Below are 26,295 nucleotides of genomic sequence, written 5' to 3' on the forward strand. Positions count from 1 at the left end.
AACAAATGTTTACATCAACGTCTTTAATACTCCACGACTCGAGGACCTAATAAATTTTTTTTTCTTTAGTTCGCAAAAGTTTAGATGGTTTCGATTCTGGTTATCATCACGGATAACGACATGCTTCTAGTACCATAGGCCACTTATAAAGGTTAGTAGGGATCGCTCGTCAACACAATTCTTACAACTACAACAAGATTTTAACACACAATCTTTTGTGAAAAAATATCCGATTCTTATCAATTGAACCAATTTGTATTGACAAGACCTAATTAAATAAGATAAATACCGAATTGTTCCGGGGGGTTAACAAATGACCTCTTCAATATGGTGATAAACCAGAAAATGGACTCTGAACTGTTAACAATATTCTATTCTAGGCAATTGAAAAATAATGAACAAAAGTCCATTACTTTATAAAGTTCGCGGAACTTGTCTGCATATGAGCGAAAATTAAGGGTCATTTGACTTTGATTTTCAATTGCCCAAACAAACTGGTATACGGACAAAAGAAATGGAAACAGAGGAGATGAAGCTGCAGGTGATCAACCATTTCAGCCACCGCCACCCGTTGGAGCTGGTGGAAGTTGAAGAAGAAGATGATCAAGTAAATATATGCTCAGGTTGTGAGGTACATATTCTGGGTTCAGCTTATAATTGCACCAAGCCAAGCTGTGACTTCATCCTCCACGATTCCTGCATTGATCTTCCCAGGAAAGTGAAGCACAATTCACATCCCAAGCACCCTTTGATTCTTCATTTCTTCCCACCTTATGGCGATGGAGAGTTCACTTGTAACGCCTGTGGAAATCCTGGTCATGGTTTTACCTACCATTGTATGAGTTGCAAGTATGATCTTCATGTCGAGTGTGCTTCGCTGCCTGAAGTCGAGTATCGCGAAGATCACGAGCATCCTTTCGTGTTGTCTTACTCATTTCGATTGCAAAATAAGGCAGAGGGAAAGGGGAAGGGGAAGCGGAAGGCCGTGGCAAAGGAGGCCGAGTTAAAGGATTTCGAATGCTATGTCTGTCATGGACCTGTGGAAAAGGGTTGCTGGGCATATTGTTGTTCAAGTTGTTACTATTGTGTACATTTGGAGTGTGTGAATTAATGTTTCAATCTACGTCCATTTGAACTGTTGGGGTTTGAGGTTTAATTGTTTGTGATTTTCTATGACTCAAAATATCTGAAAGATTGGCTGAATTTCAGAGTAATTTCCACGGTTTTATTCAACTTTATCAAGGATTTCTGCTATTGTAATATTGTATACCTTTGCACCATGTGGCTTGTTGAGGGAGCTCAACATATGCTTGAATTTACCTTGTTCCAGAATTCTGGTGAAGTTCCTCTCAGGGCAAACCATTTTTGGTGGGTTTTCTTCAATATGACCCTCGAAAACTAGTGACAAAAGATTAAATCGTCAACTTTTGGTTGAAATTTGAATTTTGTAATGGTTTGAGATTTCCAAACGCAATTTTTGATTCTCTCATAATTACGAGTGGGTTTAACTTTGGAATGTTACAGTTGGGCCACTCATGGGTGCACTTGTGGCATTTGAGGTTAGATCAAGATCGTTCGAGCATTTGAGCTTGAGTCGTGCAATGAAAGGTGGAAGCAATCGATTATCATTCCCCTCCAATTGCGGAAGAGATTTAAAGCATTTTCTTTGTGGAGTATTAATTTTAGAACTATATATTGATGAATCTATCTTAATGAGTAAGTTAGTATCCTAAGGATAATTTCAAATGGGCGCTAAAAGTATGATTTCATGTTACATCAGGTAAAAACCGTTTCATTACCATAACTACGGTACTGAAGCATAATTTGAGTGGGAACTAATTTCACTGCTAGCTGGATCAATTTGTAACGCATGATTTAATTACTTCTCGATTCACTATTAGCCTGAGCTCAAAGGTGTCTTCATGGGACAATGCCAGGACGCTAAATCTGGTCCTTTGATGGCAGGCCAGAACACCCCTTTTAACTTCTCAATTCAATTGGTCAGCAACATATGGACAATCTCCAATCAAGGAAGTACTTTTCTTTTCTTTTTTTTTGGTGGAACTGTTCAATTTAATCATTGCTAATATTGGTTTTGTCAAGCATGCTGCCATTAAGTGGTGGTGTCCTTTAATATCAATTTTCTATATATCTTGTCAAATTGTTATTTTTCCACTACAAAAATATTACAATTTTCAACAGATTTTGGTATTTACCTCTTTTTTTATTTCATTTTTTTGGGGTGTAGGAGATAAAAGCAAATTTTTTGAATTAAATACTCGGACTAAGCATCCATCACAAAAATCAGGGAAATGAGCCCATCATCAACAAGACATTTCACATCCTACAATCAATGCTAGAACCTTGTAGACTAGTAACACGCTCTGCTTCATTTATCAACCATCATCCTGCTTAAGGCTTGCTCTATTTTACATATACATAGCTTATGTGTTATAATAATTTGCCAATAGTAGACAAACAATTATGATATTTTGCACCAAAAAAAAGAAAAGGATATGATGTTCTTGGGCCATCCAACCTTGAGGGTTCAGCTTCAGCAGTTCATGAGTTTACTTCAGTGACGAGGACATTCCCATCTCGCGTGATCCGCTACTGCTTGTGAGTAGTGTATCTGATTCTGTAAAGTCAACAAGGCAAGCTGATTTTCCGTCGTCTCATTCATGACTTCCCTGTGACGATCCACTGCATCGACTGCACCCGATGGCTGAGTCATGGCAGATTGATTATTTGATCTACTACTAGATGCCCCACAGAAATGCTGTTGACCATGTTTGGTACAGCCCAAATGGATTCCAAAGTCACAATCACTGCAGTAATAGCTCCAAAATTGTTTGTCAACTGCTGCACCACATATATTACAAGCGAAGATCTGAGGATGATTAAAGATTAATTTCAGTGCATGAGGATGCTCAACTATCTTTGTTGTGGCTGACAAAAATAATGCGCAGTTCATGTGAAGGTCGAATTCGCAGTGGGCACAACTATAGCTGAAGCCAGTTCCGTGTGATCCACAGCCATTGCAGGAGAAGGCTCCAGTGGGATAGGTTGGAATTGGAAGAAGGGTCAAGGGGTGATCAGGGTGAGATGGATGCTGTAGAGACCGAGGAGTATTAAGACAGTGATCATGGAGGTAATAGGTACAAGAAAGACAACCAAGAAATGGTTCAATTATGAGTAGTTCACAGGCTTTGCAATAGATTTTCTCTCCTTCATCAAGTTTCAGAGGGATCAAGATGTGCTTATGGCTGAAGTGTTGGCAATTCTCTACTTTCATATTTGTAGCTTTTTCTTTCCTTCTCAATTCAAGACTATAACTCCTAGCCTAGCCCCTAGCTAGGTGACTTTAATATTTTCAGGTTATTTCATAGCCAATTGAAGCTTCTTTCATAGAAAATTGGAGATTGATTTTACACTAGTAAGGGACTTGGAAGTGACATAGACTTGTAAGGTTACTTTAGGATTTGGAGTGTCGTGTCTAATTGTTGTATTTTGATTTTTGTGCATAAATTCTTAATTCATACTAAGGGTTGGAGAACACAAAAAAGAGCTTTATAATACGATATTATTGTGGGCTTGTTATCATACGCTACAGATTTTGCAAAATTTTGTGATGATTTTTTTTTTAATTTTAACTTTCCCACCCTCTCCATAGATTTTCCATCCCGAACTGTCAAGCACAAAAATTTTACTATGGGAAGTGAGTATAGAGAAAAATCAGAATGAGCTTAAGCTATTGGTAGATACTAGATTTTAACTATTTTTTTACTATTAAAAACATAAATTCTAGATTCAAATATGAAAAATATGAAAAATATGAAAAATATCAAAACAAAATTGATTCTCAAAAACCAAGCTATAAAATTAGATGAAATATTGAATGAGAACTTGCCTTCTGTTATGTATATTATTTTTAAAACATGAGAATGATGGAATTTAAGAAGTAAAAAAAAAAAAATTAGATATTGAATCCACGACCATTAGTTCTTGCAGTCTTAAGTTTAATCACTAGATGAACACTTCTTCGACTTTCATTATGAATACTAAATCACATAAACAGTTAATACAACTATAGATGACATATGTATATAACATAGATGATTTTTTTTTTCATGTAGATGATAATCTATGCATGGTATTGGTAGTCATGCACGACCTTAGTTCATATGGGCCGGTCGTCGCTAATAAATAATTGTAAAATCCAGCATCAATCTAACCGCCCTTTTCTTGGCTGGGTCCTTAATTATCTAAGTCGATGGCTATGTCAAACATAATTTTGTCAGCAAACTTCGCAATTGGAAAGCTACGTGAATACTTACCTCTTCAAGCAAAGCAGGGAATTGGATGAAAATAAGCAACAGCTAGTGAGGACCTTATAGGATATATAAAAGACGAAAATGATCTCACCTTTTATTATTGATACACCATTTATTATTGATATTTTAAGTGTCTTAAAATCAAGGCTTTTTTTTGTGATAAGAAGTACAATAATGGTTTACGTCTTGAATTGGCCTGATCGTCATGAGTGATGACTATAATTCTGTAAATGTACTATCTAAATTAACTAGAAAACCCTACATATGTCAAGACATATAACTGTTTTTGGAGTGTTTGACTATTTGGATAATAGTCAGAGAAGTAAATTTGGGGTATTATATTAATAAATATATTTTTTAAAATTATTAATCAATTTATGTCCGGGTTCGGGTCTGCTACGGGTCGGAATACCATATTCTATATCCAACCCTTTTTTTGTTTGACAAAACGGATCCGGATCCGGGTATGGGTAACGGAATTATCCCTCTACCCATACCCGGAATTATTTGATGGATCCGGTTCGGGTCCGGGTCTAGACCCAAACTGTTGACAGGCCTACTGTAGCTAGGCCGAGTTGCGACCCTAATTGACAAAGATTCATTCACAATCTTAGGAGTTGAATTATGTGACATCCCACATCTGAAATATGGAAAGAAAAGAAAGTCTAGCTAGGATCATTGTGCTACTATTAATTTGAGTTGATTATTATGAGCTTCTGGCTTTAATTCAAAAGTTATTAGGTCAGCCTTTGAAATTGAGACATCAGAAATTATACGTGAGTTTTCAGATCAAAAATCATTTCCATTTTTTTCTTGGTAGGATGTAATAAACACAAATGTATCAGATTCAAGATAAAAATAAAGAAAAAAAGATTAATCTTACACATATGAGAAGATAAAAGGTTCTGGCTCTTTCAATTAAGAAACTTTACCGCTTACTTTTATTGTTCTCCAACTATATGTGGAGAATCTCATAATAGACTCAAATTAAACTTTGTAAATCAAGCTTAAACGAGAGATACATAAAACGACCTCGAGCCTTCTGAATTTGGTCATGGACAATCAGGATTTCTCCCTGGTCCTCCGTAGAAAATGTAATCTTCCCAATCATCAGCCCTCCCAAGTGTGGCATTATAGCTATAAGGATGTGTAGCAAAGGCACTGATATTAGTAGGGGGGAACTAAAGAGTTGGAACGATTGACAACTAGAAGACTTCCTCAGGAAAATGGCCACTGCCCATCTGTATACTAGTGTGTAGCCCATTTGATTTTGAGCTCAATACTTGTCCACCCCATTCAGTCACTGAAGCAATCGTGGCTAGGTGCGTAGATAAAATGCTTGGTTAACCAATTGTGTCATTGCCAAATTTTAGCCACCAAGCATCTTGTGTTGGATCCTGATTAAAAATTTTTTACTGATCATATAAGTTTGGAAATCCCCAATAAAGAAGAGGCTCAATTGTAATTAACTTTTGTGTTAAAATCACATACCAAACAAGAATGGTAGTTACAAACTGGGCACCCAAGTAGGTGGAGGGAGGGGTTGTAGTTGCTCCCAAAGCTAATTCATTGTTAGTTTGAACAAGGGCAGAACAAAGCAAATTATAGCAATGAGGGCAGTGGGGCACGTACCCCCACTACCCTATAGCAGTCTACTATTATCCAAGTAATTTTGAGAAATTTTCAGTTGTGCCCCTGTTATGACTCATGTAATTCTGAGAAATTATTGATTGTGCCCTCATTATGTTGTTTAGAAGTCAATGTAAATATAATAAGTTTTGTAAAAGGAAAATGACATGTTACGTAATCTAAAATAATGGCATTCTACATCAGTAAAATGAATTTTGTGAATTTTTTCAACTAAAGTAAAAATACAGAGTAATTGTGTTGGCTTATTCAAAATAAAGTAAACGTAATTTTTTTTTCCGACATGTAGTGGTAACTTTTTTAATAAAAACAAGAAATTTTATGTCCTTGTGCCTTACAAAACTGTGAGTTTTTGGTTACTTTAAAAGGTTTATTATTTTTTTTTTCAAAGAAAATTATTATCTTACTATATGATTTTGTGTTATATTACTCATTAAATGAAAAATTTTATGTCTGTCCGGAGCAACTACTTAGCAAGTCTAGTAATTGCTTCAAAATCAATGAAAGAGTTTCATGTGAATACGCAAGGGTTTCCATTAAATAGATGTAATACATTTTATGTGAATATTGTTGTTACGTACTGTTTTAATTAGGAAAGTCAAGGACTAAATTTTTGCCTCCACTGACAGTCATTTCTAGCTCCGCCACTTGCCGTGGCATTATAATTATCGACCTGGAACTATTTTCAAATACTTAATAGAAAACCATCAAATATTAAGTATACTACAATTGCTTCAGTGTGTATATAGCAAAAAGAATAGAAGCAAATAATAAAAAATTATTGGATGCTTACAGTCCAATAGCTAAAAGGTACTTACTGTGTTGTTATCCCCGGAAAGTTGTGGCAAGACCGGTTTTTGCCCATTAAGAGACAAATAAATGAGGAAAATTTCAGAACATTTTCTCCGTATACTTCAGAATATTCTGATCACTACAGATATTAGATCATTAGTTAAAAACGTACGTGCCAACCAACAACAATGGAGTTGAGATCATCTGAATCAAAATAGCCTCCAGAAATCCAGATTTGAGAAGAGCTGTATTCAGTAGGCTCTTCACCTTTGGGTCCCCATCCCCACACATCTAGGACTGCCTATTGTCCATAATACCCGTCTCCAATAACAAATGCGCCTACAAACTAAAGAACTCCAGAAGTTAAGAAATATTGTAGAAAAGGATATACGTTTAATGAAATGCCCCAACTTTGTTGAAGAAGGGATCAAGTCGGTCGCTTAGTTACAATTCAAAAGAATTTTAGTTGTTTCAGTTTTAACTCCAAATTTGTGATGCTAGTTCGTACCTATAGATTTTGTGAAAGCATTGCTAATCCAAGAGACTACAGCTGTAGACGATAAGACTACTTGTATCGTCTATCCATCTTGACTTCACGTCAAGAGTACTTGGACACAACTTTGCTACGAATTTAAACCCATTATATCCAAATTAACCACTAAACTATTGCTGGTGTTAATTCATCATTCAACTTTTGGAATTGCACTATTTTGACCACATTCCCTAAGCACATGACAGAAAGGAGATAGCAAAATGATAGACTTAGAAAAATTAGTAGTTAGAATAATTCCATTTTTTACCTTCAAACTTATATCACTTTTTTATATTATTCCTAAAACTTTAATTTTGAATACTTTGTACTCAAAACTTTCAATTTTGGACACTTTACCTTCTAAACTCTCAAATCGATCGCATTGAAGTCTAATTAATGACAATTTAGAGTGTTTGGATAGGAGTTTATTTGAAATAATTATTGTAACACTTTTTATTATGTAATGTCTATGAAATAAAAAGGTAATTGAAAAAATAAAAAAGGTATATTGAAAAATGTGATTGTGATAATTTTTATGCAAATAATGCCTATTTAGTAAAATTAACAGCATCGAAAACCTTACAAATCATTGATAATTTACTTAAAGTAGTCAAAAGGAGTCAAGGTATCACAACTAAAATAAAACAATAAATTGTCATTAAATTATACCGTCTTTTATTTCATTAACTTTGCTAAAAATATTATTAATTGGACCATACAAGTCAATGACAATGTCCTAAAAGTGGTTAAAAGGAATCAAGAGATCGCAGATAGAATATAACGGTACATTATCATTAATTTGCATCGTCCTTTATCTCGTTAATTTGGCTAACATTGTCATTAATTGGATTTAAATAAAACAAACTTGAAAGTCTAGGGTGCAAAGTGTTCAAAATTGAGAATTTAGAATACAAACTATGCAAAATTAAAATTTAAAGTGTAAAGTAGAAAATGGCACAAGTTCAGAGGTACAAAGTGAAATCAGCCCTTAATAGCTAGAAGTGACTTCTTTTTTCTTGAGGCGGCTAAACTAATGCTACTGCCCAAATACAAAGTAACTTCTTTTTTTTTATTTTAAGTTTATTTCTAACACAGGAAGGATGGGAATTAAGAAGTTAGGTGGGAGAAGGAGAATTGGAATTTAGGACTTCTAAATCTTGGTTTCTCAACTTTAGGTAAAAAAAGTAACTTGTAGGTTATTGAATTAACATTGAAGCCCTACAATTTGCTTCTATTATCAATTTTAAAAAAAATGAAATGTATACGTATATAGTGTAATTGAATAATCACATCCCTCTAATTTATTGAGAGAGCAAATTAAAACTAAAAGAGAGAAAAGGAGAATTTCAGCATAAATTATCAGGACTTTAGTTGGATAATAGTACAGAATTGGTAGTTAAAGATGTTGAAAGCATTTTTTTATTACTTCCTTAATTTTCCCTATAAAAGCTCAAGTATACGCTAGTATTTTAATTAAAAAAAATGATTATTGTTTATACGGGGTTTGACATAAATTAGTGCAGTTAGATCCGAAATAAATAATGACATGAAAAATAAGAGCCAATTTTTTAATCAACTTTTCTTTCAAACTAGAAAGGAAAAAAAAAAAACCAAACAGCTAGCTGTGAAGAAAAAAAAAAGTCTATTCCTTCTCAGTGTCTCTTGTGTGGGCGGGAAGATGAGACTGTTGGTTGTCTATTTTTTTCAGTGCATGACATCAGACTATCAGCTAGAGTTTGGCAGAAGGTGCAGGATATGTGCCTTGTGTGAACGCTGGAAATCTAACACTTTCTTGGACAGGTTCAAAAGATTAGCTCTCGCTGTTAGTGTTTATCAGCTGTGAAGGACACATAATATAGAGTTTTTGTTCAAAACGGTTTGGCTTTCACAACCTTTGGTAATTGGTATTCTTAGTGCTGTTGTTTCTGATGTCAGATATATAGTTGTTTCCTAGAAAGGGGCTCCAATACCATACTAAATTGAGAGCTATTTTTTGAGGGGGGGATTGTCCAAACGAGAGTTTTGATGGGATCTGATTTTGTTTAGACAGAATACTTGTAGGATACTAATTTATAGGTGATCACTTCCATTTTACTTTGTACGTGCTGATCAATTGATCAAGATTCATTTTGCTTAAAAAAAAAAGTGTGAAGAAAAAACCCTCAGGAGGAAACATATTCAAGTCTTTTGGCCATGAACTAGTCCATTCTCGAAAAGAGCTAATTCCAACTTGTTTTTTCAAAATTCCCACGTTGAAAATAATATGTGAATTCGACTACAGATTTTTTTTTTATAGTAGATTTCGACTACAGATTCAAAGTATATTCCTCACAAGGTACCTAATTTGATTAGGATTCCATATGAATACAACCCTTTCAAATAATATTTTCTTCTTTACTATATAGAAACACATATTGCAGAAAATATAATTGCACATTGGAACAATATTCGTTGCTGCAGAAAGAATTATAAAGTAGCAGCTTGATGCTGATCGATCAAAACTACAGCAGACCATGAATCACTTGCTTCTTAATCGCTAATTAACAATCCATCCCTAATTATTGTTCCCTTCAATTAGTTTCAAAAAAGATCATATTTATTCAAAAACTTAACAAAACAATAATGAATCAAGACTAAAAGAACCTTAATCCTATGTTAACAATAATGGTAGTATGAATCTTGATACCAAACCTAAACAATGATCCGAAGATCAACTAACAGAGGCTTCTCTTCCCCTTGCGTGTAAACAAGCAAACAATCTCCCTTGTTTCCTTCGGTGGCCTTCACTTTCACCACCGGCAACTTTTCCTTACCGGTCAAGACCGCTAGGGCTTCCTCAATACTCCGGGCCTCAATGACGGCGCGATTCCTGTTCTCCACAAGAACCATCTTATCATACTCCTTCTTACTCGCGATACGGCTCTGCTTCCTCCTCTCCTCCTCCTCCACTTTCTTCTGAATCGCCGCCAGCTCCTCCTCCCTCTGCCGCTGCAGCTCCGTTTCCGTCTCCTTCTTTTTCTGCGTCTTCAGGCGCAGAATCCTCTCAAGATCCTTCTCCTCTTGCTTGGCTAAGTGGCGAGCCCAGGCTTTACGGGCCAATGCCTCGGCTCGCCTCTCGGCCTTCTCCTCCCTCCTTTTGGCGGATCGGGACCCGGTGCCTTCCTCGTCACGCCACTGCTGGTCCTCCCCTCCGCGACCCTCGCACTTTTCTGCGTTGCGCTTTGGAGCCTTGGCTAATGCTGCCTTCTCCGCCATGGAAATAGTTGCTTTATCGGCTCTCTTCTTCATGTTTTTTTTTTCCTCTCCTTTCTCTCTCTCTGGCTATGAGTATATGCAAATTACCTTTTTGACGGTTAATTTCTGAAGCATTAATATATATATATACGTATATGGTTCGATTGGAAAAGCAAAAATCCTTATACGATTCGGAATAGAAATTCTACTTTCCTAAATCCATCAATTTGAGGCGGCAAAATTCATGCTACTGTCTTAGTAATAAAAATAATGGAAATTATTCAATTAATACAAAAATTAACATCGTAACTGAATATATGATTGCCACATCACTTAGTGATTTAAACTTTTAAAATAATCTAAAGTTTGATAATTCTTATTGTATATTCAACGGTGAATTTCATTTCATTGGTACAGTACCTAAAAAGGGACAGTACAAGTCTTCGAGATGTCTATGTAGAAACCAGAATCGGATAATTACAATATCACGTGCCTTTAATTTACAGATTAAAAGATTTCACTCTTTTAATTGGATAATAGTGTGTTATTGCTAGGTTACCATTTTGGTACAGATATCGAAAATTTTTTTCTATATAATTTCTTTAACTTAGCATACAAAAGTTAGTCATTTAATAATAATAAAAAAGAGCATTTACTCTTTATAATGGATTTTGCATCGATCACATCAATTAGCTTAGAAATAATTAGTAGCATAAAATTAAATTTCTCATAATCTTTTCGAATTATAAAGAAGAAGAAGAAGAAGAAGAAAACAACTGCTTGGAATAACTGTAGGCACATATAGATAAGGAGCTTTTGCAGCCTTAGGTCTTTTTATCTGTTGATGCATTGTGCCATGGTCACCGAGGTAGGTATTTTTCCCATGTTTTCTTTTTATTAACTTTTCTCCCCAAAAGAAATGAGAAAAAAACCGTTCTCCAAACAAAAGACATGAGGAAAAAACTTCTCGAAACAACATGAGAAACACCCCTTCCCTTTCTTCACTTATAAAATCTCACCTCTCCTCGGCTGAAAATGTTAAAACGAAAAAAAATTTAAAAAATTGAGTTTAAATATATAATTATTTTTAAATGAGTATAAATTGATGAGTCGATTCAACCACTACCTATCAATTAGATGTATTTAATTGCATATCCATTTAGATTCATTGAAAATTTATTGTATACCTAAATTCATTTATTAGTGGATATGTTTAAACGCATCAATATAATTAGATTATAATTCACACTTACGGAAATGGCAACGGCATGGTCAACTTTAACCTCTTCTTATGATTTCTGTGGTCTTCTGGATTGCACTCGACTATACTGCCCCGTTTTACTTTTGCTTGCTTTCTATTAGTAATTAATGTACTAAGATGTGGCCAGTGTTGCCGTTAATGGCTGAAGCGATTGAACTTAGGATCACAATGTAATATGCTAATCAAACTTCTTGTATTTTAAGTTTATAATCTAGGCCTATCTAACGGGTGCCCAACGGCACCCATTAACATATCTTTCAGGTGTCATATTTTTAAAAATGTAAGATTTATTAGGAAAAGTAAATAAATATAAAAGATAGTATATAAGATTAAATAGGAAAAATATATTAATGCAACGGAAGGTAATAATTATTAATACATATATATATATATATAATAGGTTAGATGAATTTTAGGTGTGTTAATGATATTGGGCACTCATTAGAAAAATGCTATAATCTATAATCACATACAACGAAATCAGCATTAGATATTTTTGTGTGTACTTCAACCATATTTAGAGTGGATCAGGGAAAGGATGCTTGTAGAGATTAAAACTTGAATTAGTTATTTGTTTGGATATGGTTTTATTTGTAAATAATTATTTGATTTCATCATAAACACATTGTTCAATCACTTTTTATTTTTGAAATTATTTTTTTATCTCATATATATCACATCATAAAAAAATGCTATAGTATTTTTTCAAAATATTATCCCAAATAATCTCCTATCCAATACACTGATGTGTTATTCTAAAATCCAATTTTTCGGAAAATAGTAACTCTTCCCAAGTCTACAGTTCTCATGAAAAAATTGGAGAAAAATCTTTTATATCATAACATAGTTTTTAAAAATTCACCGGTACATACATATATTGGAAGTGAGATCTTCTGCTTTTAGCATCCTTATTGTGAATCTTTGAGAGTGTTCGGAATTAGGTTCATTAGGATTTGTTATTATCTTTATTCTCTTCAAAGCGAACGATGCATTTTGATTTTGCAGAACCAAATTCAATTCTCTCTTGTACCCTTAAAAAAAATTAACTTTCTCTTTGTCTAAGTCTAGGGGTGGCAACGCCCTGTTGCCTATTAATTCCCCCCGCCCCGCTTGCACCGCCCCATGCTCCCGTGGGGTTAAAAAAATTTTATTATATAATTTCATTATAATTAAATTTGAACAAATAATCAAGTACTAAAATATCAACATATCACCAAATTATTATTCATTGTAACTTCACAATTGAAACTCATAAAAATGATTAAACAAAAGTTATTTGAATACAATCTAATATGATAAAATAAATATAACTAAAATAATCAAGCTTTTACTTTTGATACAAATACAATCACTAAATTATTAGAAAAAAGTGTTATTGTATTAAGTGTAGTTAGGAATTTAATATAAATGTATTAATAAATTTAGTATAAATAATTAATAATTTTTATTAATAGACATGTATAATTAATAGTATAATTGATCATATCATTATATATATAATTATGCACATATATATATACATATCTTTTTTTTTTCCAAACGGGTTGCAGGGCGGGGGAGTATATCCCCGCCCCCCGCCCCGTTTCTAAACGGGGGGAAAAATTCCCCGCCCCGGCCCCGCCCCAATAGATTCCGCGCGAGCACCCGTACCCGTTGCCATCCCTATCTAAGTCAGTAGAAACATTCATTGGTTTTGGTGTCCAGTTTTTAAATTGCTATACATATAATGACTAACATCCATAAACATTTATGGCATCTTAGAAAGAGACGAAGCAAAATAATAGAAGACAGGAATATCAACTAAACATAGGAACATTCTTCTCTATAATGAGTTATGACTCCCAAAAAATAAAAATAAAAGGAAAAAAGATTTGACTCCCACCCAAAAAAAAAAAAAAGGAGTTATCACTCCAAAACCAGACCCACATAGGAAGGCCCAACAACCAACCTAGCCAACCCAACGACTACGGGCTTGATAAGTACGGGGAAAAATTGTGCTTGGGTTGGGGCAGGTTAATTATTATGGAAACTCGAAATGGACTTGTAAACACCTCTCCTCATGAGGTCTCCGACCTCTCAAATTGGGCATTAAAGCATCTACGTTTCAGTTATTGTTGGTTGGTGCGACTAGTATTGATAGTTGTTCACATAAAGGAGGATGGAATATCTATACCACTATACAATATATAAAGACCAATTTTTAGTAGGGTGATGTTATTTATTCTTTTATTATATTATTTGCATTCTCACTATCTCATTTTGATTTTGATGAGATTATATTACTCTTGTTCTAATTTTTTTTCCTTATCCATGAGCTAACTTTACCAGATTTGGTCATCTAATTAGGGTAGAAGAAGAATTACGGCAAGTAATATGATCTTATCAAAATGAAAATAGAGTAGTGGGAGTATAAATAACATCACCTTTTTAATATTGTCACCTTTAGAATTCTTATTCAACTCATATTTGTAAGGGTAAAATGATACCAACTTGTTGAAAACGAACAAAAAATATCTCACAGTGAATTTTTTTTTTTTTTGTATTTCATGCCACACCACCCATGTCATCTCATAGTGAATTTGAATACTATTATCTCAACAATTACATGTAATCCCATTAGCTAGTAGCTAACAATTCATATTTTATGATTTTTTTTTTTAGTGTAAGCAGAAGGACTCGACCCCGAGACCTCTTGCTTACACTCCCTCCCCCCATACCACCCACCCATCCCTCCCCCCTCATATTTTATGATATCTATAAACATCTCTAATTATTTCTTCCTAGCACTCAACATTCTTAAACAATTTCAATATCCATTAAATAACTAAAAACTGATTATATATATAACTAGTCACCTACGTAAATGGTATTTCAATAAATATACTATATATTTAGTGCAAAAAAGTGTTGGGCGTGGGCCAGCCCATTTGTGGGCCAACCCACTTATACAACACTTGAGGGTTTCTCAAGTTTAAATAGAAAGCAGTAGCAGCCGCAAGAGTGAATTTTCAAGCTTCGGTCCTCGTGCGAGAGAGAAAAGAAAAAAAGGCCAGCCACCACTTTTGAGTGAGACGAAGAGAGAGAAAGGACTAGAGAGAGAGAGACTTCAAGGTCTTGATTGGAGGGCGATTCGAAACCCGATAGAGGCGAAATTTTACCCACGCGATCCTCTCGTCAAGCTCTACTTATCTACCGATTCAGATTTCTGATTTCCTCTTCGTTTGGTAACACCTTTCCAAATTCACTTCTTTAACAGTTGTAGTTTTTGGGAGTGATTTTGTAGCAATTTACTTGGTTGATATTGGTGCTATTATTGTCGTCTGAATATTTCGGATAGACCTGTGTATTCCTATTATTGTGATAGTGGAGATTTTGACTGGATTAGATCCCGTGGTTTTTCCCAATTAGGTTTTCCACGTAAAAATCTTGGTGTCCTGTGCCTTTTATTTTTCTTACATTTTATTATCATTATTGGTATTATTACTTGGTGATTTGGTTTATTCCTATTTTAACTGGTACTTGGAGAAAGAGAAATTTGTCCTGAGTTAACTCTGATATTGTGTGCCTGTACTGGTACCCCTTTCCCAACAAGTGGTATCAGAGCAATCAGGTTAGACTGCTCATTTGTACTGGTTAAAAATGGATGATTCGGATAGTGGTTGCATGATAAAATTGAATGTCACTAATTATTCAATTTGGAAGCCCAGAATGGAAGACTACTTGTATTGTAAAGATTTGTTTGAACCTGTTCTAGAGGATAAAGGCAAACCAAGTGATATGAGTGATGAAAAATGGGCTAATATGCACAGGAAAATTGTTGGTAATATTAGAAAATGGATTGATCAAAATATTTTTCAACATTTTGCTAATGACATCAGAGCTGATATATTATGGAAAAAGCTTGAGAGTATGTATGAAAGAAAAATAGGTTTGAACAAGGCTAGTTGTCTAAAGCAGATTACTCGAATGAGATATAAGGATGGAGAAGATATGACTGAACACATGAGTAATTTTCAAGAATTGATAAACCAGGCAACTACATTAAATTTGAATCTGGATGATGAAGTGCAGGCTTTATTACTATTCAGTTCACTACCGGATAGTTGGGAAACCATGGTGGTCTCCATCAGTAATTCAACTCCGAATGGTGTGTTGACCATGGTTATTGCAAAAAAGGCCGTGATGAATGAAGAGTTCAAGAGAAAGGAACAAGAAATTGTCTATGAGTCCCAGGCCCTGGTGACAAAAAAGAAAGAAAGAAGAGGGAGAAGCAAAAGTAGAAAACCTCACAACAGGAATGACAAATCCAGAGGCAGGTCTGAATCGCGAAAAAATGTTGCATGCTATTATTGTAAAAAGAATGGACATTATATGAAGGAGTGCAGAATCCTAAAACGGGAACAAGCTGAGAAAAAGGGTAAGGCAAAGAAAAAAAGTGATGAAGAGACTACAGCAGTTGCGGCAGCTCATGATGATATGTTTGTGTTCTGTGATGATGGTCAGGTGAATATTATTCATTATGACAGTGATTGGGTAGTTGATTCGGGTGCATCCTACCATGTTACTCTTCACAGGCATTTCTTCTCAACCTACACCGAAGGAAATTTTGGATATGTTAGGATGGGAAATGAGGTCTCATGCAAAGTTGTTGGCATGGGAGACATATATTTGGATACAGATACCAGGTGCCAGCTGATATTAAAAAATGCTCGACATGTCCCTGATATTCACCTTAATCTTATTTCTACAGGAAAACTTGACGATGAGGGTTACCATAGTTTGCAAGGTGGAGGCAAATGGAAACTCAGCAAAGGAAATCTCGTTGTTGCAGGAGGAAAGAAGCAGAGTACTCTCTACTTGATGCAAGCCAAGTTGGGGAAGGGAGAAGTCAATGCAGTTCGTGATTCATCAATTGACCTTTGGCATAGACGACTTGGGCACATGGGTGAAAAAGGAATCTAGACACTTGTTCGCAAACAACTCTTACCTGAGATTAGAGGTAATGTACTCAAACCTTGTGTTGACTGCATTTATGGGAAACAACACAGAGTTGCTTTTAAAAATTTTCTTCCATCTAGAAAATTGAATCGATTAGAATTGGTGTACACTGATGTTTGCTTTATGAAAGATAAGTCTCTTGGTGGTGCTGTTTATTTTGTAACTTTTATTGATGACTTTACTAGAAAGGTTTGGTGTTTTGCTCTGAAATCCAAAGATCAGGTTTTGGATGTGTTTAAAGACTTTCATAACAAAGTTGAAAGAGAAACTGGTAAGCAGTTAAAGTGTGTATGTGCTGATAATGGTGGTGAGTATAGAGGACCATTTGAAATCTATTGCAAGTCCCATGGAATCAGATTGGAGAAAACTGTACCAAAAACTTCTCAAGAGAATGGAATAGTAGAGAGGATGAACAGATCTATCACTGAGCGGGTCAGATGTATGCTCTCTAATGCTAAACTACCAAAATCCTTTTGGGGTGAGGCAATGAGAACTGCAGTCGATTTGATCAATCTTTCCCCATCAGTTCCTCTAGATGATGATATCCCAGAGAGGGTATGGACGGGAAAAGATGTGTCCTTTAAACACTTGAGAGTTTTTGGTTGTCAGGCATTTGTTCATATTCTCAAAGATGAAAGGTCAAAACTTGATATAAAATCAAAGCAGTGTATCTTCTTGGGTTATGGACATGAAGATTTTGGTTATAGGTTGTATGATCCTATTGAGAAGAAGGTGATCAGGAGTAGAAATGTTATCTTCTTTGAAGATCAAACCATTGACGACATTGATAAAGGTGATAATTCAAAATCTTCAGAAGACATTCCTGCTAGCTCAAATTCAGATCCAAATCCAATTCCAGTACCTGTTGATTTTAATCAAGGGGGAGTTGAGACAGAGTAGAGAAAAGATGTTAATGATGATGATAATCCTACTGCTAATGAATCTGAGCATGAGGCACCACCTACTCCACCACCACTACTACAAGATGAGATTAAGAGATCTATCAGAGAGAAGAGACCTTCTAGCAGATATAATCCTCATGAATATGTGTTGTTGATAGATGGAGGAAAGCCAGACTCCTACAGTGAGGCTCTAGAGCATGAGAATAAAGAAGACTAGTTGCGAGCCATGCAAGAGGAGATGGCGTCCCTGCATGAAAATCATACTTATGACTTAGTAAAACTGCCTAAGGGTAAGAGAGTTCTGAAGAACAAATGGATTTACAGGTTGAAAACTCAGGAGCACAACTCACAATCAAAGTACAAAGCAAGTTTGGTTGTGAAGGGATTTAGCCAAAAGAAGGGTGTAGACTTTGAAGAAATGTTTTCTCCTGTAGTAAAAATGTCATCAATTCAAGTTGTTCTTGGTATTGCAGCCAGTTTGAATTTGGAGATCGAGCAACTTGATGTGAAGACAGCCTTCCTGCATGGCGACTTGGAAGAGGAGATCTACATGGAGCAACCGGAGGGGTTCAAAGAAAGTGGCAAGGAAAATCTTGTATGCCGTTTCAAGAAGAGTTTGTATGGTTTGAAACAGGCACCGAGACAGTGGTATAAGAAGTTTGACTCCTTCATAACAGACCATGAGTACCACAGGACTACATCTGATCACTGTGTTTATGTGAAAAACTTTTCAGATGGTGATTTTGTTATTCTCTTGTTATATGTTGATGACATGTTAATTGTTGGTCGTGATATTGTGAAGATTGACAGGTTGAAAAATGAGTTAAGTAAATCTTTTGCAATGAAAGATTTGGGTCCGGCTAGACAAATATTGAGATTGAAAATCTCACGAGACAGGCAAAATGGGAAGCTTTTGTTGTCTCAAGAAAAATACATTGAGAAAATGCTCAACAGGTTTAACATGAGCAATGCTAAGGAAGTCTCAACTCCACTTGCAGGTCACTTTAAATTGAATATCAAACAGTGTCCTACAAGTGAGAAAGATAAAGAAGATATGAAGAAAGTTTCTTATGCTTCGGCCGTTGGTAGCTTGATGTATGCTATGGTTTGCACCAGGCCAGATATTGCTCATGCAATTAGAGTAGTCAGTCGGTATCTCTCTAATCCCGGTAAGGAGTATCGGAATGCTGTCAAATGGATTCTCAGGTATTTCAAGGGAACTCCTAGATTGTGTCTATGTTTCGGCAATGGTAAAACTATGCTAGATGGATATACTGATGCAGATATGACAGGTGATCTTGATAATAGGAAGTCTATATCTGGATACTTGATGATTTTTGCAGGGGGAGCAGTGTCATGGCAAAGTAAGTTGCAGAAATGTATCGCCCTTTCTAGTACAGATGCAGAGTATATTGCAATCACTGAAACATGCAAAGAGACTCTTTGGTTGCAGAAATTCCTTCAAGAGTTGGGTATGAAACAAAAGAAGTATAGCATTTACTGTGACAGTCAGAGCGCTATTCATTTGTGTAAGAATTCTACATTTCACTCTCGATGCAAACACATTGATGTGAGGTATCATTGGATTCGAGAAGTACTGGATTCCAAGTTGTTGACGCTTGAGAAGGTGCATACAGATGATAATGGTGCTGACATGTTTACCAAGGTATTGCCTAAGAAGAAACTTTTATTTTGCAGACAAGAAACAGGTTTGGTGGAGCCCCCCAAATGAGCTGGAGGGGGAGATTGTTGGGTGTGGGCCAGCCCATTTGTGGGCCAACCCACTTATACAACACTTGAGGGTTTCTCAAGTTTAAATAGAAAGCAGCAGCAGCCGCAAGAGTGAATTTTCAAGCTTCGGTCCTCGTGCGAGAGAGAAAAGAAAAAAAGGCCAGCCGTCACTTTTGAGTGAGACGAAGAGAAAGAGAGGGCTAGAGAGAGAGAGACTTCAAGGTCTTGATTGGAGGGCAATTCGAAACCCGATTGAGACGAAATTTTACCCACGCGATCCTCTCGTCAAGCTCTACTTATCTACCGATTCAGATTTCTGATTTTCTCTTCGTTTGGTAACACCTTTCCAAACTCATTTCTTTGACAGTTGTAGTTTTTAGGAGTGATTTTGTAGCAATTTGCTTGGTTGATATTGGTGCTTTTATTGTCGTCTGAATATTTCAGATAGACTTGTGTATTCTTATTATTGTGATAGTGGAGATTTTGACTGGATTAGGTCCCGTGATTTTTCCCAATTGAGTTTTCCACGTAAAAATCTTGGTGTCCTGTGCCTTTTAGTTTTCTTGCATTTTATTATCACTATTGGTATTATTACTTGGTAATTTGGTTTATTCCTATTTTAATTGGTATTTGGGGAAAGAGAAATTTGTCCTGGGTTAACTCTGATATTGTGTGCCTGTACTGGTATCCCTTTCCCAACAAAAAGTAACATCAACTTTGTTAAAAATAATTTGTATAAATGCATTAGTTTCATTTAGTGCACACACATCAAGCATGTACAAATCACTAATTGCTACAAAAGATAGGATTATTCTTTCTAACAACTTCACTATAAATTTTCTTTTTATACACTAATAAGTTTAGATGCATGATACATAATCTTTATTTAAATTTCAAATTCCCCATTTTAACTTTTGTCATGTATTCACACCTACTAGTATAGAACAATCCCTATATTAATTCTTAAAGGCGCCACCTACTTTTTACAAAGGACAGAACCAGTAATGCGCAAATAACTTGACTATTAATTTGTTCATAAAACGAGGATATAGTATTGCTATAAAAGATATCACCTAGAACCAATAATGTTTTTGTGACGCTCGAAAGAAAAGAAAAGAAAAGGGAAAAATTTTCTAGGTTTTATTTTATTTTATAGCACACTAATTCTATATTTTCTTTATTAGGAACATTTTCTAGATAATTTTTATGAGTAAATATAGTTTTTAAATTATTTTTCTAGTAGCAGTTAGTTTTTGAGAAATTAAGAGTATATACCGGATGTGGGACCCGTTAGTGAAGTAAGTGCGGCAAAATTCGGTCAATTAGGTTAAGTTTTGTATACCGAGAGTAATTTACTAGGTACTAAGAGATAATTAGAGATTACCTAAATGGATTAGTATTGGAGGGACAAGAGGATAAGTTTAAGCTTAAAGGGTGACAAGGGTCACCATCCTATTCAATCTTGGACTTTGACCATTTAACTTTACCTTTACCATATATCAAAATTGACCCAAAAATCATTCTTATTTCAAGCTTCTTTGGCCGGCTCTCTCTAGGAAGAAAAGAAAAGAAACCTTCAACTCTTTTGCTCATAATCTTGCTCAATCTGCCAATCCAACCGATTAAACTTGAAATTCCTCCATAAAAATCCTTAGTTTAGTAGTAGTGAGGTTGGTTGTGAAGTGGTTTGGAAGAAAGTGGTGCTAAGTTGGGTCTTTTCTTGGGTTGGCAAGGTAAGTGACTAAGGAACCTTTCCTTTGATCCTAATAATGTCTAATTAGTGGCTTGTGTGAGTTAAAGAGATGGTTTTAGGTGATATTTCATGACTTTTGGTAGAGATTGGTGAATTTTTATATTTATTCAGGATTTTTCTATTTTTATATGTTTAATATGGGTTGGCCATGGATGATGGCTTGGAATGGTCTAGAATGAAGTTTTGGTGCGTAAATTATAGTTATTTGCGGAAAATTTCCGCTTTGTACGGAAAATTTCAGATTTAGGATTTTGAATTAGGGCTTTTCTATGGTTGCTATAGAACTCTTGAATTGGCTTCATTTAAAGGGGTATTGTGACCCTAATAAGTTGTATTGAGTAGCCAATGACTTGCAATGGCAATTGTGGTTGATGGTTCTGGATTTGGTGAATGTTTGTAGGTTGGGAAAATAAAGAAACTAAGGGGAAATGTTGTCCGATCTTTGAGAGTGTTTGGTTGCTTTGGGTTTGAATTGAAGGGCTTGAGTTTGATCTACGGAACTGTCCATAATGGATGAGGTTCATGAGCCGTGGTGGTGAGTGACCCCAAACTATTTCCAAAACTACTTATGAACTGTTTCTTGCATTATTTACTCGATTGCATATCATGTGTACTTGCATATGAGTTCATGGCATGATTTGGCTTCAATGAGTTCTTGGGAAATCTTGTGCTGAACACCAACGTCTCCATCACTGTTTACTTGGAGCAAATGACTCCCTATCACTGTTTCACTGTTACTGGATCAATTTGAGCGTTGGATGTTTAAGTACAATAATTTCACTGGCTCACAAGAGCAATAAACGTATATTTGATTACTGATTCATGACATCATTGAAATGAACTATTGTGAAACTTATTTGATTACTGATTTTACTGGTTACTCGCTGAGCTTCTAACTCACCCCAAAAATATTCTGTCCCCTCCACAGGGCTCGAGGCAAAGGAAGCGCTTGTATCACGTTATTCGTGTGACTGGATGACATATATTTTGTATAGTTTAGATTTGGACTCACTTGTGTAATAGTTGGGTTAGTGTGACTGTTTGGAATTGAAGTGGATGCATGTGTGCATTCCACGCTTAGAATTAGTTTCCGCTTCGCTTATGATATGTTAATTTGAGGAACATTTGATGTATATTTGAGATTTATATTGTAATTGAATTGAGGACTATAGTGAGTAAGTGAGTCCCGGCGAGAGTTGGGCAGGCGGTCCGCCGAACCCTTTGGTTCGCCTTAGGGGGAGGTGGGGCTGGCACAGTTTTCTCTGCAAGCACATGAACCAATTATGCGGATATAACTTAACTAAATCTTCATATTCTAATCAAATAGAATGAAAGAAGAGATAAACAAATACTTAATACAAGTTAAAAACCCAATATTAACTAAAATAAATGAAAAATGCAGATTATTACAAGGAAAATATAGGTCAGCAAACATTTCAAATTAAATACTATATGTTACTGAGAAAATGAATGGATTCACTTTTTTCTTTTTTTTACCTTGCCTCAATGATGCAATAGCGTAGATTTTGGATTCGTTTCACGAATGAAATCCATAGAAAAACAAAAGGTCGAATCACGTTCAAATCTGTAAACACAAATCAAAGATTCGATGATAATGAAAGAAACTCTAAACAATTGGAATAATCAATCAAAATTTCATTGTTATTTGATGAAAGAGGAAAACCTTACAAAATCCCTAACTATGCTTATTTATAAGTCACAATAAGTCCACTCTAAAAATAATAATAACAAAACATATATAAAGCCATAAACAAACAAAATTACGTTGTTTGGCTCGTAATGTATGGCTCTATGTCGAGTTCAATGATCACCACTCATCTCAGTGGCTCCGCAAGCTAAACAGGAACCAAAATATGGCGAGTTCTATGACGGGTCCTATGTGGGGTACCCGACTCAGCTTGACTTAGTTTCATTCGCGACCTATCTTTTTTTTCATACAATTATAACCCTTATTCATAAAATTAATAAGAAAACTAATAAAAATGCTACTAAAACCACTATAAAAATACTATGACTACTCAATTATTCAACCTAATTAACTTACTAAACGACCCTATTGATACGAAATGATGGATTGAAAAATCAAGAGTTCCTCGAACTGTATCAGACTCTTCCACTTAATAAGAACTCGTGCTTGAGTTCTATAGGGAATTCCAACATAGGCATAGGATAATAAATTGATGATCCTTTCACGAATCTTGTAAAGGCGAAATAATATTATGAACTTTTGCATCTAGTCACAACACTAGAAAATCCTAAGAAGATCTCAAACCCAACCACTTCGCCTTCTTCCATTGTCAGCACAAATTTGATGAATTTCCCTTGGATGATATAGAACTCTACTTGCCCAGCCTTAGAGCAAAAATTATTAAATAAATATTTCTTAGAAATATATTCCTCACCAAAGTTAATATTTTCTTCGCTCTTGGAACCAATTGCATCAATCGAGTTACCAGGCAGCCAATCCATTGAGAGTGGATTTGTCAGTGGATCTATCGGTGTAATTGCTAGAGAATAATTGGCAAACAATTCGTCAATCTCCAAACCTTGGGATTCATCCAACTCCTCGAGTTCCATGATTGTAGAGTCAAGCTCCACTTCGAGTTCACCAGTAGGGAAAGATGGAATAAAGTCGGTATTTTTACCATTAGGGTCATAGACAAACTCATTCTCTTCACTGTTGGGTTCACATGTGTGTTCTTGCTTATCCTCGATCTCGAGCTCTAATACTTCAACAAGTTCAAATTTTTCCACAGCAGCTGGTGTTGTAGTTTCATGGATCTGATGTGGATGTTGAGTGATCCCACTCTCATAAATCTGATAACCATGAGAATTTGGGAGAGAAATTACACGAACATCGGAGTTATCAAGAGCAAATCTCCCACCTATGCACCAATGGCGTGTAGATCCCTTGAAGTAACCTTTTGCTTCAAGCCCTTCATATAGATTATGAAGAAGACATTCTATCCATTGTCTACATGCTTCAATATGATCTAGGGTAGACTCTATGCGATCTAGACTACTAAGAAATACATAAGGGTTTGTCATAGGAGAAACCTGCTCAGATAGCACTTGATTTGCTAGCGGAAGCATAGATTTTGAATTCATTTCACGAACGAAATCCATAGAAAATCAAAAGTCCAAATCACGTTCAAAAATTTGAACACGAATCAAAGATTCGAAGATAACAAGAGAAACTCTTAACAATTGGAATAACCAATCAAAGTTTAATTGATATTTGATAAAAGATGAATTCCTTACAGAAGCCCTAACTTCGCATATTTATAAGCCACAATGAGTCTTGCTCTAAAAAGGAAACAAAACATATGTAAAACCCTAAACAAATAGAACTACGTTGTTTGGCTGGCAATGTTTGACTCTATATCAGATTCAATGATCACAACCCATCTTAGGAACTCTGCAAGTTAAACAGGAACCAGAATATGACGGGCCCTATAATGGGTCCTATGTCGGGTGTTTGACTCAAATTGACTCAGCTTCATTCACGACCTTTCTTCTTTCGCCACACAATTACAACCATTATTCATAAAATTAATAAGAAAACTAATGAAAAATAGTACTAAAACTACTGCTAAAAATACTATGATTATCCAACTATTCAACTTAATTAACTTTCTAGGTAGCCCTAATGATGTGGAATGATGAATTGAAGAACCAAGGGTTTCTCAAACCGTATCACTCAAGAACCTAATAAGTCATCCAACAAGAAGTTACCATTGGCATCTTCATAGATATTTAACAAGCTGTGCCACTGATGCAGACAAGTTCAACTGATTCTGTAGCCTGGCAACAGTGAGCGGATGTTGCATCATCTCTTTCCTCAACTCTTCAACACCATTTTCACCCTGACCATCCACTGTTTCTGACGGCTGAACAGCCTGAGCTGTACCGGATTTACCATCTAAAACAGGATCTCCATCCATCCATGGCTCATTAATCTCCACGCAGACCAAATGCGTCCCAAAATCACACTCGGCACAATAGTATCTCCACTGATCAACATCCACTGTTTTTCCACACTCATCACATTCAAAGATTAAGTTCTTGTCCTGAACAAATTTGTATGTAAGTTTCAGCTCATGATGGTGTTTCTCTAGATGTTTGACTTTTCTTGGCAACGAGGCACATTGGATATGAATATCGAACTCGCAATGTGCACAACTATAGCTGAAGCCGTTTCCATTTGAGCCACAAGCATTGCACTTGAAGGTGCTGGTGGGATAGGTTGGAAATGGGAGAAGAGTCAAGGGATGATCAGAGTGAGATGGATGCAGGATAGATCGAGGGATGTTGAGGCATTTATCATGGAGATAATAGTTGCAAGAAAGGCAACCATGAAAGGGTTCGATTATCTGCAGCTGGCAAGCTTTGCAGTAAAGCTTGTCTCCTTCATCAAGCACTAGTGGTGTAAGTAGGTGCTCGTGGCCAAAATGATTGAAACTGTCATTTTTCATCTCTAATCTTTCTCTCTGAGTTTGTATCTATAGCAAGCCTTCTCTATCAACATAATTGTTTGCAAGTTGATAGTAATTTTATACGTGGGCTGCGGCTATTCTAGGAATGCACAAAATTCGACGTTATTTAATGGGGAAGGCTCACTTGAGGTTCATCTTTCCGTGTTTCCAGTTGGATTCAAGTCCATAACAGGCTGCATCAAAGGTCAAATAATAGTTTTTTATGTTTTTTTTTCTTTTTTGTTGGAGATTTTTTTTTCTTTTTTGTTGGAGTTCACACGTATCGAAGTATAGAAGTCTTTTTTATTTTTATTTTTTTTTTGCATTATTAATCCGTTTAGTACTCTTAAAACTCTTTGAAATTTTCTCTACCAGCCCAGTGCTTGGTGAATCTTGTAATCTGCATCTCTATAAATCCATGGTACCTCTAAACCTAACGGCCTAGTTCAATGGTTTAGAATAAATTAATCCCAGACCACAAACAGCGGGAAGCACCAAGGTCTAAAACTGCACCTAGAAGTTTACCAATTGCTGACTGATAATGAATAATGCCAATGAAGATTTTCGGTTGACTTCATAAGTTCACATTAACATGTTGTGGATCCATAAAAAAGG

At 35.6% G+C, this 26,295-nt stretch overlaps 4 protein-coding genes across 4 annotated transcripts; 1 reads left to right on the forward strand and 3 right to left on the reverse strand.

Moving 5' to 3' along the window:
* Positions 1-514: 514 nt before the first annotated feature.
* Positions 515-1,290, forward strand: LOC113754375. The gene has a single exon (XM_027298778.1). The coding sequence runs from the start codon at positions 515-517 to the stop codon at positions 1,109-1,111; it is 597 nt and encodes a 198-aa protein (XP_027154579.1). The 3' UTR covers positions 1,112-1,290.
* Positions 1,291-2,575: 1,285 nt separating this feature from the next.
* LOC113759445 lies at positions 2,576-3,295 on the reverse strand. The gene has a single exon (XM_027302022.1). The coding sequence runs from the start codon at positions 3,293-3,295 to the stop codon at positions 2,576-2,578; it is 720 nt and encodes a 239-aa protein (XP_027157823.1).
* A 6,701-nt stretch (positions 3,296-9,996) lies between these two features.
* LOC113759446 (vicilin-like seed storage protein At2g18540) lies at positions 9,997-10,560 on the reverse strand. Its single transcript, XM_027302023.1, has one exon. The coding sequence runs from the start codon at positions 10,558-10,560 to the stop codon at positions 9,997-9,999; it is 564 nt and encodes a 187-aa protein (XP_027157824.1).
* Positions 10,561-24,951: 14,391 nt separating this feature from the next.
* LOC113759447 lies at positions 24,952-25,680 on the reverse strand. The gene has a single exon (XM_027302024.1). It carries the CDS (start codon positions 25,678-25,680, stop codon positions 24,952-24,954), a length of 729 nt encoding a protein of 242 aa, XP_027157825.1.
* Between the last annotated feature and the right edge of the window lie 615 nt (positions 25,681-26,295).

The sequence above is a fragment of the Coffea eugenioides genome, chromosome 2 (assembly GCF_003713205.1).
Source record: "Coffea eugenioides isolate CCC68of chromosome 2, Ceug_1.0, whole genome shotgun sequence".
Lineage (NCBI taxonomy): Eukaryota > Viridiplantae > Streptophyta > Magnoliopsida > Gentianales > Rubiaceae > Coffea > Coffea eugenioides.

Coding starts and splice junctions, on each gene's coding strand:
- LOC113754375 (XM_027298778.1), top strand. CDS start 515: ATGGAAACAGAGGAGATGAAGCTGCAGGTGATCAACCATTTCAGCCAC.
- LOC113759445 (XM_027302022.1), bottom strand. CDS start 3,295: ATGAAAGTAGAGAATTGCCAACACTTCAGCCATAAGCACATCTTGATC.
- LOC113759446 (XM_027302023.1), bottom strand. CDS start 10,560: ATGGCGGAGAAGGCAGCATTAGCCAAGGCTCCAAAGCGCAACGCAGAA.
- LOC113759447 (XM_027302024.1), bottom strand. CDS start 25,680: ATGAAAAATGACAGTTTCAATCATTTTGGCCACGAGCACCTACTTACA.